This window comes from Tasmannia lanceolata, unplaced genomic scaffold (assembly GCF_043159265.1).
Source record: "Tasmannia lanceolata isolate RefF3 unplaced genomic scaffold, GAP_Taslan_0.1 ptg000004l, whole genome shotgun sequence".
NCBI lineage: Eukaryota > Viridiplantae > Streptophyta > Magnoliopsida > Canellales > Winteraceae > Tasmannia > Tasmannia lanceolata.
Window position 1 is genome coordinate 13,837,501 of NW_027518681.1, and position 18,699 is coordinate 13,856,199.

The 18,699-nt window shown below is 36.9% G+C and overlaps 1 protein-coding gene across 1 annotated transcript; it reads left to right on the forward strand.

Annotated features, from left to right (window-relative positions):
* The first annotated feature begins 11,124 nt into the window (after positions 1–11,124).
* PMT5 (polyol/monosaccharide transporter 5) lies at positions 11,125–13,888 on the forward strand. Its single transcript, XM_077377184.1, has 3 exons — positions 11,125–11,361; positions 11,866–12,407; positions 12,639–13,888. Exons 1-3 carry the CDS (start codon positions 11,208–11,210, stop codon positions 13,536–13,538), a joined length of 1,596 nt encoding a protein of 531 aa, XP_077233299.1. The 5' UTR covers positions 11,125–11,207; the 3' UTR covers positions 13,539–13,888.
* Positions 13,889–18,699: the final 4,811 nt, after the last annotated feature.

Here is an 18,699-nt window from a genome sequence, read left to right on the forward strand (position 1 = left end):
GGAACCAAAATTAAGGTTTTTATGAAGTCACGCACATTTTCAAGATAAACAATCAAAGGACTGCAAATTTCCCAAAATTTCTATCATCCATTCACATGGATGGATTCGCCACATCGGCTTCCAGCCATTGGCATCGCTGTCAGGTCCACGTGATTGGATCAAGTGTTCCCAAACGACCTTGATCAACCCAGATCATAATCAAGGTATATAATTATACAACAGAGACATGAGAAATGGAACCTTACATATGGATTTAAAATGTTGAAATTATCTACTGATCGGCCTAGATCTGCCAAAACCAAGCCCTATATATATATATAGGATCATCCTAACCATTCGAACTGTGGAGGCAAAAAATGGACTAATTTGTGAAGGTTTAAAGACATCTATTTTACCTCCACAAATCGTAGGGTTGGGATGATCCTATGGATCTGATTTTTTGTAGACACCCTATCAATGTGAGGGCCTTAAAAATGAATGGCTTGGATCACCCAAATAATGTGGGCCCCCACTGTATTTTAAGTCAGTGTGTAGAGAACTCTCTACACATATGTGTAGGAACCGTTCTCTCTCTCTCTCTCTCTCTCTCTCTCTCTCTCTCTCTCTCTCTCTATATATATATATATATATATATATATATATATATATATATATATATATATATATATATATATGCTCCAGGTCAATTACAAAAGATTGAACGGACCAGATCCACTAAGAATCACGGATCAAAGAAAAAATCACACACATAAATTCAAGACAGGTCAACCCATGCCTGCAACTCATTATGTGCACCTCAAAGAAGGGCCTGATGGTTCCCCATCAAATATGGAAACATTCTATGAAGATCCTAACAATGGACGGACAAGATTAATCTGGAATCACAATCTGTTACATTCATATGAGGAATTCCCGAAAATCCATGCTACAAAAGGTGAATACAACCATGTGAATCACTCTGTAATTGCAGAAAGCTTAAACACGAAATCACAGGATCAAAAGATCCAGCAAACCCGTTTGATTAGGGAATCTAATACTGATGTTTTGTTTCTTTTGACGTAAAATATGAGTGTAACAAATTATACGCCCTGTAAAAAAAATTAGGCCATTTTACGTTGAAAGAAACGAAACCTGAGTAAAAATCATGTCCATTGAAAAACATGGGCAATCAAACTTTTTACATAGAGAATGAAAGAATCAAAAGTGGATATGGGTGTGACCTTAGCCATTTTTTCTACTTTCCCCAAGATACTTTCACGTTAGGCATTTGGTTTATAGATTTAATAGGAAAAGGCCTACAAAAATCAGCAGCCCAGCATGTTCCTCTCTTATCTTTCTTTGTCTTTTCTTTTCTTTTCTTTTAAGGCTGTTTGCACGAGAGTGGATATGGCAAGAAGATGTGATGATCGGTGCAATGTTTAAGCCCAACAAACACCTTATGGATGGGCCCACCAGATGGACGGTTCAGATCTTGACCAGGTTAAGCTGATGACGGAGAACATGGTTAAGAGATATAAGTAATCTCCAACCGAGAAATGCTTCACTAAGGCGCCACCTCATTATAGTGGGTCCCATCTTTGAGTAATTTGACATTCCATCGCAAAAAACAAAAATGCGAAAACAGAGAATTGGCGAATTTTTGGTTGGGGCTGAGAATATCCAAAGCAAAGCCTCTCAAAATGGGTGATTTAGATAATTCAAATGTGGGACCCAATTACCACATTATGTGTAGCACATCTTGATGTGTATTCTTGTTTTTTGGCCATGTGTATGGTAATTGTAGCCATAGAATTAGCTTGCAAGTCAAATTTCAGAAGCACGTGTTTGACTTGTGATTACTTTGAAACTTGATGCTATTATAGAGCCGAATTTGACAGGTACCCGAACCGCGTCTCTAATCTTCACCCCATTATTTTGATATTGTCACCCTTCTTTGCAGGGCTTATGGTAGAGATGACACCATCCCTACCGTCTCATCAATCATCATTGGCTTGTAAATGGACAGTTATAAGTAAATATGAGCATCGAACACATTCACGTTGTATAATTAAGGGGAGAGACTTGGAAATGACCAATGTAAAGTTGTTTTGACGAGAATGCCCATCACTGTATGTTTTTCTCTCTCCCTCTCCCTCTCTCTCTCCCCCTATCAAATCAAATTACAGGTGATGATTATTTTTCACTTTTTTTATTTTCAAAACTCGAAACCACTTCTCTCTCTCTCTCTCTCTCTCTCTCTCTCTCTCTCTCTCTCTCTCTCTCTCTCTCTCTCTCTCTCTCTCTCCTGTTTTATTTTCAAAACCCCAAACCACTTCTCTCCTTCTCTCTCACCTGTTTTATTTTCAAAACCCCAAACCACTTCTCTCTCTCTCTCTCTCTCTCTCTCTCTCTCTCTCGCCGGCCCTCTCTCTCCCTGTCATCGGCACAAAAGAGAGCGCTCCCCACACGGCGGCTCATTTCTCAGGTTGGTACCCCTCTCACTGTCACTTTCTCCTTCAATTTTTTCAGTTATTGTTCCCATAAATTCTGAAAAACCCATAATTTTTTTCAGTTACTGTTCTCCTTAAGTTATTGGGAACACATTATTGGAAAATGTATGGTTTAAACTAATAATTTCTCAGACATTATTGGTTTAAACACCTAAATTTTGGAATATCAATGGTTTAAACTAATAATCTGTGAACAATCATTGGTTTAAACAACATATTTTTAGAAAATCAGTTGGAAAATATCTAATTTTTGAAACATTCATGGTTTAAACTTACAGTTTGTCAGAAATTATTGATTTAAACCATTAAGTTTTAAACTATTAATGGTTTAAACCAATACTTTGGGAGAAATATCTGGTTTAAACCCTAAAATCAGTTGAGAAAACCCCTAATTTTTTAAAAATTAATCGTTTAGACAAACAATTGATAATAAATTATTGGTGTAAACCCTAAGTATTTTGTAAATCAGTTGATAAAGACCTAAATTTTCACAAATCAATGGTTTAAGCTTATAAGTCCACATATATTATTGGTTGAAACACTTAAATTGTGAGAAATCATTGGTTTAAACCCCTAATATTTCTTAAACCACTTGAGGAAACCCCTAATTTTTTAAAAATTAATGGTTTAAAACCTATAGTTTTTAACCCATTATTTGGTTAAACCCCTAAAGTTTGAGAAATAAATGGTTTGAAGCAATTATTTTTGAGAATTCATTGGGTTAAACCTGTAATATATAACAAACCAGTTAAGAAAACTCCTAATCTTTTAAAGATCAATTATTTCTCATTATTGGTTTAAACCCCTAAAGTTTGAAAAATCATTGGTTTAAACCAATAATTTGTGAGATATCATATGTTTAAACCACTAATATTTTCAAAATCAGTTGAGAAAACCCCTATTGTTTCAAAGATCAATGGTTTAAATCAATAATTTCTCAAACATTAATGGTTTAAACTCTTAACTTTTGAAAAACAATGGTTTAAGCCAATATTTCTAAGAAATCATTGATTAAAACCCGTAATATATCAAAAATCAGTTGTGCGTTTTGAACGATCAATGGTTTAAACCATTAGTTTCTCAGAAATTATTGGTTTAAACCCGTAAAGTTTTGAAAATAAAGACATAAAATTTCTGAAATCAGTTAAGATAACCCTAATTTTTTGAAAATCAATGGTTTAAACCTATAAATTGTTACACATTATCGGTTTAAATCTCAAAAGTTTGAAAAAAATAATAGTTTAAACAAATAATTTGTGAGAAATCAGTTGTTTTAAACACTGAAGTTTGAGAAATCAGTTGAGAAAGCCCGTAATTGTTAAAAAATCACTTGTTTAAACCACCATTCCATTGCTTCCTTTGTAGGGGCATAAACCACCATTCGATTGCTTCACTCCAAAGCACCATTCCATTGCATTGCACCAATACTAACCTCCCTTGCATGGAAAGGTATGTAGTTCCCTTTCCATTCTCCTCTCTTTCCATTTTTAGCACGTTTAAATTGCTTTAAACAACTACTAATCATTTTTTAAATTTTGTCTTTACAGGAAAGAGGAACGAATGGCTTCTTTTGTCTTACATGTCGAAGGCATTCTAAAGGATGTGGTATCATTTGAATACGTCGGCGGGAAGAAGTTCCCTCTTATTATGGGTCGGGGAACAAAATTTAGAGATTTTGACAATCTAATTCATAGTAAAATTGGGACCAATCGAAGTGAGGTTTCTCTATCTATAAAGTGTCGATATATTTTTGACCCATCTCAGATCATCTTATATGATATTCGAGATGACGACGACCTTGATCTCAGATCATTTTATATGATATTCCCGCTGGCATTTGCAGTAGTCGAGCCCGAGACGTATGATAGCTGGGTATGGTTCCTGCATTTGTTCCGTTAGAATTTTATTTCGGCAGGACGAGATGTCATCACGATTGGGTCCGACCGGATGAAGGGGTTGCCTAGAGCCCTAGCGGAGGCTCTGCTAGGGTCGTACCAAACTAACAAAAGAGTAATCATGTATATAATATATATACTATTTACCTGTAGCACAATAGTGCATCCGGTGATATATCCCGTCTTCCCGTTTTTGGAATATGAATCCAATGACTTTACCAGGAGGTCGTAGACGGGGTATGCCCAAGCAATTCTCCCCATGGTCTTTGCTCTTAAGTAGGCGAAGAGGCAGGATTTCGTCCTGTGATCCACAGGGTCAGTCCGGGCAAAAAGCACAGAGCAACACAAGAGCAACAACACATGTCTCACTGTTGCCTGGACCGATGCAATCTCATCCGATCTGGTCTCTGCCCTGATAACATCTGCAATCTCACCAAATCTCGCCCAAGCACCGGAAAACCTCCAACCTTCGACCTCCTATGTCGAATGCCAGTCTACCCGTATTCTATCCCCTGTAAGGCTTAGGCTCAATGCCAATGCTAAATCCCTGACCTCAAAGGGGACTAATATGCCACCTATTTTAAATGCCCTCGACTTTGGTATCCAAGATCGCACGAGGACGGTCACTATTGCCTTGTGCAATTCAGACGTTTTAGATTAAGCAAGGCCCCAAATGGGCTGCTCTCTAACATATCAGTATGCGCTTTCCTCAACTCAAGGGACCTGAAGAAGTCGTAAAACTTAGAGGTGCAGCATCTGAACGTAGCATAAGACGCCTGCAAGACAAACCATTATCAGATATATACAATATTTTAAAAAATACAAGGCTTAAAAGAATAACGGAGGCATTACCATGGTTTGATGAGATGATCACTAGGTAGAAAAGATGGAATCAAATCCAATAAATCAGATTTGGACCTGTTCAGACAGAATGTGATGAAAAAATGTTAACAACTGATTTAAACCAACTGATTTCTCAAATATTAGGGGTTTAAACCAATTATTTCTCATAAATTATTGGTTTAAACTATTGATTTTTCAAGATTTAGGGGTTTAAACCAATGATTTAAATCAAATATTGGTTGAAACTATTATTTTTCAAAACTTAGGGGCTGATTTCAAAAATATAGGATTTTTTCAACTGAATTGGGAAAATATAGGGTTTCCTAAACTCATTTTCGCAATTTTAAACCAATGATTTCTAACAAATTATTTGTTTAAACCAAACTTTGGGGGTTTAAACACGAAATTTGTGAAAAAATTGGAAGCAATTAGGGGGTTTAAACCAAACTTTAGAGCTCTAAACCATACATTTCTAAGAAATTAGGGGTTCAAACAAAACTTTAGGGCTTTAAACCATGTATTTCTAAAAAACATAGGGTTTTAAACCAAACTTTAGGGCTTTAAACTATAGATTTCTAAAAAGAATAGGGTTTTAGTTGCTGATTTTCCAAACTGAAAGAGAGAGAGTACCAACCCTAACTTATTGGTTTGAGTCTAAACTTATTTGGGAAAATTATAGGGTTTTCTAAACTGATTTTCCAAACTATATGGTTTTCTCAACTGATTTGGGAAAATATATGGTTTTCTAAACTGATTTTTCAAAATATAGGGTTTTCTCAACTGATTTGGGAAAATATAGGGTTTTCTAAACTGAATTTCTAAACCAAACTTGGGGGTTTAAACCAATAATCTATGAAAAATTGGGAAAAATTAGGGGTTTAAACCAAACTTTAGGGCTTTAAACCATAGATTTCTACAAAAAATAGGCGTTTAAACAACTGAGAGGGAGAGACTACCAACCTGTGAGAGGAGGTTCGCTCAGAATCAGAGGCTACCGGAGAGAGGTGCACGGACCTGCGGGGCATTGTGGCCCTCTAATGGACGGTTGGGATCATCCCATGAGAGAGAGAGAGAGGGGCATTGTGGCCCTCTAATGGACGGTTGGGATCATCCCATGAGAGAGAGGGTGGCATTGTGGCCCTTTAATGGACGGTTGGGATCATCCCATGAGAGAGAGGGGGGCATTGGGGCCCTCTAATGGATGGTTGGGATCATCCCACGAGAGAGAGAGAGAGAGAGAGAGAGAGAGAGAGAGAGAGAGAGAGAGAGAGAGAAGCATTGTGACCCTCTAATTGATGGTTGGGATCATCTCATGAGAGAGAGAGGGCATTTTAAAAATGAGGGTATTTTTGTCCTAAACAGACGCAAACCAGTCACCATTACTCTAGATTGGTTATTTCCAAGTCTCCTCCCTTGACAGGTCATTGTCATATCAAAGCCCTTTTTTTTAGTCATTTTCTCTATAATTAAATAATTAGAATTAGAATGTTCTTTCGAAGGGATTTTTATTTTATCTCATCTAAAAGTCAAGGATATTCAGATGAAGGGTGGAGATCGTAGTGAAATCATGTGATTATGCTCAGTTTGAGATTCTCATAAGCATTTAATAAAATATATTTATGTAGAGGGATTTGCTAGGGACCATCACAAAGGCATTTCACGGATGTGCAGTTGCGGGTGGCTGCTCTCACATTCAACCACCAATCCACGAATTGCCTTATGTGATGGTCATTAGCAAATCCCTTATTTAAAGTTTATTAAAATATTTATTTAAGTATTTATTAAAATTTAATTATGTAAGGGTTTTCCCAATAGGGGTTTTGAAAACGAGTGCCCTCGTTAAGATTCATTGGAAAAGAAATTTAACACATGCTTTGATTAAAAAGACTCAAAACATTTGTAAAACTCTCAAACCAGTGCACTTAAGGCAGTTGTCAGCAAAACCCATTAAAAGAATACGTGTTATCATAAATCTTCTAACCACGTAGCGCATCCCTCAGACTTAATCTCGATTCCTTTACCATTATCCTTCTCCTGATTAATGATGGTTGTCTTTACGTCCGACAATGTGAACAAATAAAACAAATGGAAATTGTTTCTTTATTAGAATTATTTAAATTATTCTATTTATTTCATGTATTTTTTGGGAGTACCCATGATAGTATGGCTGTCCTCCATTAAATTATTGATGAAATCATTCTAATAATAAGATGCAACAATATCATCTCCATGCATATGTGCATGGATTAACGATACAACTAAACATATGTTATATCAATTATTATTATTATTATTTGAATGGCTATTAATTAAATGAATAAAGAAACAGACCAGGAAGACTCCGGCGATCGAGATGATTCGAGATTATCAATACAAAATAATAATAATAATAATTAATCTTACACTCTTAGCTAGAAATGCTTAAAACATACTTATTAAACTAAAATTTCCTAAAATCTATAATAACTAATAATCTTTATTTTGGGGAGACTAAAAAAGATCTCTCTCTGTCTTTCTCCATAAGAAATCCACAAGAGGAAAAAAAATTATTTCCCTCAGTTGCACTCTCCAACGCCACAAAACACATCCAAGAGATATCCACTACACTTGGTTGTGCATTCAAAAAAGAAGATAAAGGTTTATTTTTCTTCTCTCATTCCATCAGGCAAAAAAAATGTGAGTCAAAGCCCTGCACTTATTATCATTTTTTTTTTTTCTCTATAATCTTACACAATGGAGCATGATCTAGCGTCACTATCATTCACACAAGGACTCAACTCACTTCTTCATCAATTCTTGGCAGATCCACTATCAACTATTAGAAGATTGTATTCCAAGGATTAGAGAAGTACTAAACTCTTTTTATTTATTTATATGTAATAAATCTTTATTTTCTTATGATTTCTTTAGTCTTATTTGATTCAGGCATTAATCATTCAAGAAAATTTTATTTATTTCATTATTTATTTATAAATGAAAGTCAATTACATATAGTTATCATTGAAACACATACATTTGCTTTGAATTTAATTAGAAATATTGTTTCGGAGTTTAAATATTCCTAACCATTTCCTAATATTCCTTGCATGAAATTAATTGCTTAAAAATCAATTAATTTTAAATTATTATTTATTTAATAAACCTTTATAAAGAAAATTTGTTTTTTTAATGGCATAAAGAAAATTTGTTACATTTAAATAAAGGAAGCGATATATCTGCCCCTTTTGATTACTAGGGACACCCAGTGCCAGTGTACATGGCAATCAGGCCCATTGAATTCTTCTTACGCCAAGTACATCAGCACCACTTTAGTCATTGATACACTGGCTCCGGGTGTCCATGGTAATCAAAAGGGGCGGATATATCACTTCCCTTAAATAACTTTTATTTTATTATATTTATTGTTAGATCATCACATAAGCATATTTATTAATATATTCATTTAAATATCTGTTTTCTTTTAATCATTGCTTATATATTATTCAGTAATTGATTATATCCGTGTTTAATTATCTTTAGTCTTTAAATATTGCTTTGTTGATTAATAAATACATTCTATCTAGTACTATCATCTATCTCTCTGTACATGTGCAATGTTATTGCTCATATATATTATTTTATTTCCTAATCACATTATAAGTTTTTCATTTGTATTTTCAATATTTGTGTTACTATCCTTTAGAAATTCATTTAACTCTTCATTTCCATCTAATTATCATATCCATTGTGTAATTAATTAAATTTATCTTACTTTTTACTCACCAGATAGAGGATATGTATGTGTTCTTTTAATAATGTTCTTATATTATAGTCATGCAAGATACTTTGGAATCCCTATTTGCTAATTGAAGGGTAACAAGAAAAGGGGAAATAAGATATGTTTGAAAATTTTAGTTGGAGGTTGGAGAAAAGGGTTCCAAAGTCTCTTACTATATAATCAGCTATTGAGAAAGGTCACATTGACCTCATCTCTCTTACTTTGTGTAGCTATAGATATGGTCCCATGTCTTTCTCACTTAGGAACGGTAGGGTCCACATTGAGATCGGAGCCATCTATTTTGACCATTGGTGAGAAATAAGACCACTGGGAGATGTTGAAAATCCAAGGAAGTATGTCCACGCATCACTTCCTTGTTTCTTTCTTACTGTCTTCTTTGATTCTTGTGATGCTTGGTCCTTTTATTTAGTCCATGTGAAGAAGACTGAGCTGGGATACATAAAGTTGTGGTCCTTCTGTTTAGCAAAATTACAATGATCTCCTTTGATGGGGATTTGATAGTTTCTCTCTCACCTTGCATTGTTTTTTTTTTTCCGAGACTTTGTGGGCCCAAGGTAAATGTGGCACATGTGCATGCTGGTCATGGGCATTGATAAGGGAGGCACCACAATTAAGTTGCTAAACGAGCTAGTTCCACACGAGTCGATTTAACCAGTCTCTTGATTAAGCTTCTAAAATAATTATTTTCCTTGTTAGCCGTTTGGATAGATGGATTTTATAATCCAGGATTGTAAAATCCTATACAAAAATCCTGGTTTTAGCTTGTAAAATTCAGGATTTTACAATCATGGCTTATAAAATTCATCTATCCAAAGGGTCTCTTAGTGATTTTCTTAATGAATTCTAAATTATTATTGAGGAAGATCATTTAAAGATTGAAAAAAACATCTTATCTTTTTTGGTTGGAACCAAGACAGAAGGAACCCTTTGGATAGGAGTCTCACCAAACCCTGCTTAAATAAAAGATTATAAAAATTGAAAAGGTAAATGGTATATCATCTCCCTTTTCTTCCCCAGGCCACCTCCAATTGTAAAAAGAGTAGTCATATATAACATTTTTTTTTGTGTGTGGACGGACGGGCGGGTGTGTGTGATAGTGGTCGGTTGGTGGGGGGGAGTCAAAATCACCCTTAAAAGCTAGCCTTTAAGGGGAGGGTGCCCAAACCCTTATAAGCCCATAGGTACACCGGGGTCTCCGAGACAAAGTTTTAAATTTCGGTTTCGGGGGTAATTTCGGACCTAGCTGTAACAGAAATTTCAGTCGAAATCCTGAAATTTCAGCCAAAATTCGGTAAAGATGCTCGAAATTTTGAATTTTTGGGCTGAAATTTGGGAAATGAATTAAAAATTAATATTTTTAAAAAAAAATTCGCTAAAATTGACGAAATTGACGAAATTTGGTATGTTTCGCCAAATTCTGATTTCGGTTGTTTCAGTTTCGGTCTTGACCGAAATCTGAAATTTCAGATATCGGATAAAATTTAAAACCTTGCTCCGAGAGTATTTTACCATCCCCAAAGGTACTACGGGGTTACCGAAATCTTCCCCGAGGGATTTTCTATCCTCAGAGGCACACCGGGGCTACCACGCCCCGGCACCGAGGCCGAGGTAAAACTCACCCTTAAAAGCTAGCCACCATGGGGAGGGTGCCCAAATCCTTAAAAGCCCATTCACATCCTTTCAGTTGTCCGAAATGGGATCTTTTGCTTTTGCGTGGGATCATTTGGTTTTGCATTTGGTTTTGCTTTGGCAATGAGTCAGAAAAGGATCAATTAATTAGAAGATTCTAATTATCTAATGATTCTAATCAATTAGTGAGCCGACCATCCTCCTGTCTAATACTGGAAGGTCCACAGTTGATATGATGAATGATTGCTTTCCTGGAAAATACTCTGGAAAATACCCTAACGAGTGACAACTCATAGTATGAACGTAACGTAAAGACAAAAAGGTACAGAGTGACAGAAATGTCTACACCTCAACTGCCTAAGTCAGAAAATTGCATGGACAAAGGGTATTTCTGTTAATGCACATTCTAATTTATCTAACCTTGCTTAAGCCTCATATTACGGTATATTAGGTTGAGTAATACTCCCACGAGTGACTTGAGCTTTGTCTATTTAAGCTCTCCAAGGAGTGGCCGTGGCTGCTTCAATATCTCCCCTTTGAAAAAAAAAATCTCTCTTTCTCTACAAGGAGATTATGGGAGACCGGAATGACCAGAAGACCGCCGATTCCGACGCATCTCGGAACTCAATTCCTGCAGGGAAGGCACCGGAGAAGAAGCCAGGAAGGAACAAGTATGCCATAGCATGCGCGGTCCTTGCTTCCATGACTTCCATTCTCTTGGGTTATGGTGAGTTTTTTTTTTTTTTTTTTTTTGTAAGGTGAAAAGAAATGGGGGCCGGGTTTTTTTTTTTTGGTGGTTGTAGAAGAATTCAAGCTTTGTAGCTCTAGAAGAAAAGTTTTTTTTTTTTTCTTTTGGTTTTCCTTCAAACAGGTTTTCTCTTTTATTTATTGAAGACTTGAAGCTGTATTATACAATGTTTCTTCTTTCTCTGAATCTCTTTCAGATCTCAAGGCTATTTATTCGTCTTTTATTTTATTTTATTTGGAAATTATTTTAGTATTGTACTGTAATATATGCCAAACATTTGAATCTCCGTTATTTTCTTGACTTACACCTATCTTTTTCTATTTTTCTTTTTGGTTCTTAATTTAATTTTTTAACATGGATTTCTTTTTAAGTAATTGTAAAATAAAACATACTTATTTTTTTAATCTTTTCCTTTTCTATGCTTATTTTATCATTGATACAAAAAAATGTACTGAATCTCTCTCTCTTTTTGGTATTGATCAGATATTGGTGTGATGAGCGGAGCTATATTGTACATCCAAGATAATCTAAAGATAAATGATCTTAAAGTACAATTCCTTGTGGGTAGTCTTAACGTCTACTCTCTATTTGGATCGGCAGCCGCCGGAAGGACATCGGACTGGATCGGCCGGCGATACACTATCGTGTTTGCGTCTGTAATCTTCTTTTTCGGAGCACTAATGATGGGCTTTGCACCTAATTATGCCTTCCTAATGGTCGGAAGGTTTGTGGCGGGCGTTGGCGTTGGCTATGCTCTCATGATCGCACCCGTCTACACTGCCGAGGTTTCCCCCGCCTCTTCCCGTGGTTTTCTCACCTCCTTCCCCGAAGTATTCATCAATGGAGGAATATTGCTCGGATATGTCTCGAATTATGCTTTTTCAGGCCTCCCAGAGCACATCAACTGGCGATTGATGCTCGGGCTCGGTGCAGTTCCATCAGTTTTCTTAGCCATCGGAGTCCTCGCAATGCCCGAGTCCCCCAGGTGGCTAGTTATGCAAGGCCGGCTTGGCGATGCCAGACAGGTAGGGTGAAACAACCAATTACTCCAAAAGCTTAAGCTGTTACAGTTGGTGTTATTTAATCATTTATACTTTTAACTCTCCCCCTCATGTGTGGCCCTCCTTTTTGGATTGGCCGTATGCATGGATTTTAATATCAAGGAATTGCTGGGTTTTGAACTTAGGACACAACCAATTACTCTGAAAGCTTAAGCAGTTAGAGTTGGTGTTATTTAATCGTTTATACTTTAACAGGTCCTTACCAAGACCTCCGACACCAAAGAAGAAGCCGAATTGCGGCTCGCTGACATCAAAGAAGCTGCCGGAATCCCTGAAAATTGCATTGACGACGTGGTCTCCGTCCCAAAACGAAGCCACGGGGAGGGTGTTTGGATGGATCTCTTGATTAGACCGACGCCAGCAGTCCGCCGGATCCTCATCGCTGCAGTCGGAATTCATTTCTTCCAACAAGCCTCCGGCATAGACGCGGTCGTCCTCTACAGCCCTCGTGTCTTCAAGAAGGCCGGAATTAAGGGAACCAACCACCTATTAGCTGCCACTGTGGCCGTCGGGTTCACAAAAACATGTTTTATCTTGGTTGCTACATTTCTACTAGATAGAATTGGAAGGCGGCCCCTCCTTCTAACTAGCGTCGCCGGAATGATTGCCTCGCTTGCGGGATTAGGGTTTGGATTGACGATAATCACTCATCATCCCGACGAGAGGATCATTTGGGCGATCGTACTTTGCATCGTAACAATCTTAGCTTATGTATCGTTCTTCTCGATCGGCCTCGGGCCAATCACTTGGGTCTACAGCTCAGAGATCTTCCCGTTGAGGCTACGAGCGCAGGGAACTAGCATGGGTGTGGGAACAAATCGTGTGGTCAGCGGTGTAATCTCTATGACCTTCTTATCTCTATCCAATGCCATTACTATCGGAGGGAGCTTCTTTCTGTTCACTGGCATCGCCATAGTTGCCTGGATTTTCTTCTACACATTTCTTCCTGAGACTCAAGGCAAAATCCTAGAAGATATGGAGTCCCTCTTTGAGAAGCCTAGGTGGAAATCAAACGTGAACAAAGAAGCAAACACTGGAGAAGTTCAGCTTGGAAACACTGAGGCTGCAAGCAACAAGGAGCATGTTCACCAGTAAAGGTTGAGACCTGTGAGGGTATTTTGGGAAATTTATGTACATTTTATATAAGGGGGGTGATATATTCGCCCCCTTTTCTTCCCCGGGCCACCCCTTCTAGTGTATTTATGACTCCCTCTTTACACTACAAGGGGTTGGCCGGAGGAAGAAAAGGGGTGAATATGTCATTTCCCTCAATATAATCATGCTTCACTTACATTATGCTTTTAGTAGTACTGAATGTCTGAAATTTATGAAAGAAGAGGCAAAATGGGAAATATATTCACGGGGTGGTAATGTGGTTTCATGTGAATGAAATAGACAGATAAACCCGCGTTGAAAAATGGACTAGAAATGGGCTTTTCCTCGTATTTTACCATCTGTTGTTACTTCCAGCCTCTCCTTCCTTATCTTTTCGCTCATTCATTGGTGATTGGTTCATATAAAATCTCAATAAAGAGATACCGTGGAAGAGACAAAAGACTTTTACACGTCTTTGGAAAATTGATTGGGCTTTGTCTTTTTTAAAATCTGTCCTCCAGGAAACTGTTTTATGGTCGATGATGGGTTTGCATTTCTCTTGTTCTACCATTCTTACCAAATATTAAATCAAGGGAAATGATATCTGTCCCAATTTCAATAAACATGCCGCAAGTGTTTCAATAAACATGCGCTCCACTTGTTTGTCGTGTAGCATTTAAAGGGTTTAAAGAACATTTTGAGAACCGTAATATCCTCTGAAATCCCTTAAAATACTACACCTTGTTTATCCAGACACTTGGGCGCAGATATCATTTCCCTAAATCAAAGTAAAATAACATAAATTCCTTTTCCCCCTTGCCATTTAATACTCACATGACAGACCTTCGACTGTGAATTAATCAAATTCGAGTTTTCTTCTATGACTTTTGACTTTCCTCACACATAAAGAAGAAAAAGGAAAGAAAAGAAACGGGAATATATTTTTCTTTGGAAAGTGACTTGTCCAGCGTTTGGAGAACTCATTTTTCATGAAACTGAATTCTGATGCCTCGAGCCCAATTGGGAATGGCATGAAACTGAATTCTGATGCCTCTCTCACCGGCTCAGAGGCATCCATTGGAGGGCTGCTTAGAGACTCTATGGGAAATATCATCACCATGTTTTCTGTCCCCCGAGACCCAACGACCATCCAAGAACTCGAGCTCCTTGCCATTCTTCAAGGTGTATCACTAGCTGGGTCCATGCAGGTTTAAGACCTTTGGATTGAATCTGATTCTCTCCATGCTATTAACAGCATTACTGGTCTGTTTCCTTGCCCTTGGAAGAGAAGAGGGGCCTTAGCTGAGATGCATCGAATCCTCTATAAATCTAAGTGGTGGAAGGTCACCCATATATGGAGGGAAGCCAACAGGGCTGCGGACATGCTTTCAAAAGCTATCTATCCTTATAGAGGGACTTCTCTATCTTCTTCGCATCTCCCCTGAGTTGAAGGCCATTGCTACTGAGGACCAGGCTGGGACCTCTTATGCTAGATTGTAATTTGTAATTTGTTTTTTCTTCTTTTCTTTCTCCTGTACCTGGTTGGGTTCTGCCTAACCCCACTCACTAATCAAAAGGAAAAAAAAAAAAAAAAACTCATTTTTCATGGTTTTTTCCATGTTTTTAAAGGAAAATTGCAAACATAGTAGACAATGGAATTTTATTTTCTATGGAATGATTTTCATAAAACAAATTATTTTTCGTACTTTCTTTTCGTCAGATTAAGATTTAATATTTGACGGGTCCATTGGCTATTGGCGATTTAGGTTTTATTGAATACTTGTCCACTAGAAGCACATTTATGTCCTCTGGTTGGTTCATTTTTTATGAAAAACAAAACTAACGGCAGTGAATTTCAATTTGTATCCATTTGAAAGCTTCATCCTCACTAATATATGTGTTTTCCATTTCATTCTGTTTTGCATTGCAAGAATTTTCTCGAATAAGTTTGAAAAATAAGACTTTTTCGGAATTTTCCGTTTCCATTGTTTGATTTACACATGAAAAAAAAGTGAATTGAACCATTGAGTTCACGTTTTATTTAGGACATTCAATTTATAATGGCATCCCTCAAAATAAGCCTTAAATCTACCATTTCCCTCTAAACTGCGGAATTGAAACAACAACGATCTTAAGAAAGAAATATTACATAGCAAACAATTTTTATCAAAGGAATTTATATGTTATTATGTTTTATATGGTGATATGCGTTTAATGTATTCAAATATATATTCTACAGATTGAAAAAAAATTCTAAATGTGGAATACCTTCTAAACCCAAAGATGTTTTTTTTTTCTCACATGTACGAAGAAACCTTGATAAGTAAGACATCTTTATGAGCCCGATAAAGAAGCTAAATTGCTAATTTGTCTTTATGGATCTTAAAAATGGCATATGCGGTGTGTCATGGGACTAGAATTATGAAGGTCGCTTGTTGATCAAACAAATCAATGGTCTTGATCATCCATGTGGGACCAAGTTTGATCATTAAGACCATATCATAACAATGATTATTTGTGTATTGATGGGTAAGCTGGGGTTAGGCAGACACCTACCCGATATGTTGGACTAAAATTGAAAGAACTACATCCGAGTGAGTGAAGGGTATTCCCGAGGAAGCCCGCATTATATATGGCTATGTATTGATACTAATGAATTAAATGATTTGAACAACATGGTAGTAACGCGGCGCACCCCCCCCCCCCCCCCCCAAGTTTATTTAAAACCTTATAAATACAAATCTCGCCATATACATTTATACTATACAGGAATCAATGGTGATGATCATTGGCATCTCATATCTCCTATTTTCATCATTTGAATTTCCTAAAAATATCATTCATTATACCAATTTGTATACATAGGAGATATGAGATTCCAACGGCATCTACCCTCAAGTAGATGTTAAATCAAAACTAAGAACCGCCCCCTCAAAGTATAATCTTATTTGTGTTTTCTCATGTTGAGTAATCAAAATTATAACCATCTACTTGAATAATTTTTTTGACCTATAGTATGACCTGCCCTTTAATTATTTTGTTTTTTTGTTTTTTAAGAAACCCTAAATTGTTCGTCATGACCTTTATTTCTTACAAATCACGTATTCTCAAAGAAGGCAAGCTCCCCATCAAATATATTGGTCTCCCCCTTGTGACTACTAGACTTACTGCAAAGGATTGCCACCCATTGATTACGAAAATCCGAAATAGCGTAGCTCTTTGGAAGAAAAATACCATGTTTGCTACATCATTGGCAAGGCCATCTGGAAACCCTCCCCTAATGGGCAGTTCTCCTCTCGTAGTGCATGGGATCAGGTGAGACTTCAAAATCCTGTAGTTCCTTGGGCCCATTCAATATGATTTACCATGTCTGGTGAGAAAGAAACAGAAGAGTGTTTGAACAGAAGGAGACTCACAGCAGCACACCCTCTGTGCCGTTCTTATCTCAATACAAGAGAGGATCCTCCACCTCGATGAGATCCCCTCTGAAAGGCATCGCCAAATTGCCTCCAACTTGGAGCTTCCTTACTTGTGCTCTCATTTGCTAGCAACAAGATGTAGGGATTCGGTATAATAAGATAGATAAATCACGCGGGCCCAAAATTTGAAACAATGTAGCTGGGTTCCTCCAGAAACTGAATTTGTCAAGATAAACCCAGATGCATCTTTGATGGAGAACCAAGCTTCCATCAATGTTCTACACTTCAACTTAACCTGTTCAAGATCTGAACCGTCCATCATGTAGGCCCTATCATATATATGTTTTGGGCTTCGATCAGCACTTCTACAGTCTTACGCAGCCCAACACTCCACGTCTCATTGGGACAGCCTCCAATAGTGTTGAAGAACATCTAGTCGATTTCGAAAAACTCCAATATTAGGCGTTACAACTTACAAATCACAAAAAACGAAATGATATTTCTGACCCATTTTTTTCCTTGGGACATACTCCACTAGTGTAAAAGAGTAGTCATATATACACTAGAGTGGGCTCTCTCTCTCTCGCCTTTCTTTTTCCCTCTCCTTCTCTCTCCCTCTCTATCTTCGACCCTCTGGCCGCACATCTCCACCTCGAGGATCGAAGAGAGTTTTCCCTTTCTTTTTTTCTGGTAAGTAAGCTGGGGTTTCTTTTTTCTTTTTCTTGGTATAGTAAAGTTTTCCCTTTCTTATCCCTCTTCTTCTTGGGTTTTTCTTCTTCTTCGTCTTGATGAGATTTTATAATTTTTTTTGACAGCCTAATGGTTTTTCTGCAATTGCATATTAAATTTATTTGTGTTTTACTCTGATCACGTTAGTTTCCTGTGGTCTCCAAGGCCTTTCTTTCGTGTCCTACTATGATCATGCTATTTTCTGAACTACAATAGACTTTTTTTTTTGTTAATGGTTCCGCAGGAACAGACATTGTTCATGGGACTCATTAATTTTCTGAATTTTTATTAGAACTATCATTTTCATGAATATGGATATCTTGTTAGAGTAATTAGGTCAAGCAAGAGGTTGCTTGAAGCATTACACCCAAGGTATCTAATTTGGAATACCAAGTTTGTTGCCTCCAGCCCCTATATATATTAGATACACTAGGATTTTAATAGGTTAGTGGGCTCTAGCCCAAATAGGCCCACTACACCGGTCCATTATCTTATTGGGCTTATATTAGAACATACATGGGTTATATTATATACCAAACAATCTCCTCCTATATTCTACATATAGCACAATCCAATAGATAGATAGTGTAATGTTCGAAACAAAATATTGAATCATCCAACAATCAATGATATCACTATAATACTAATGTTATCACCATATTGTTGCATAATACTAATGTATTATAGTGATAACATCACTTAATAAAAAATTAAAAAAACAATGATATCACTATAATACTAATGTTATCACCATATTGTTGCATGATTCTTTTCTTTTTAATTGCTCTTGAAATAATATCCTTTAATCTATTTCCATTTCCCTGAAAACCTGAAAGATCATTGCTGTCCTGCTACTTAATTTTGTTGATCTTCAAGTGGTTGGTCTGTCTAGTGTTCTATTTGAACCAGCCAAAAGGAAACCCGTTTCTAATTTTTCAGTGATTCTCATGAAGGATAAAGTTTTATAGCCATTTCTTGACATTTCAAGGATATATTTAGGGTGAAATGAATTC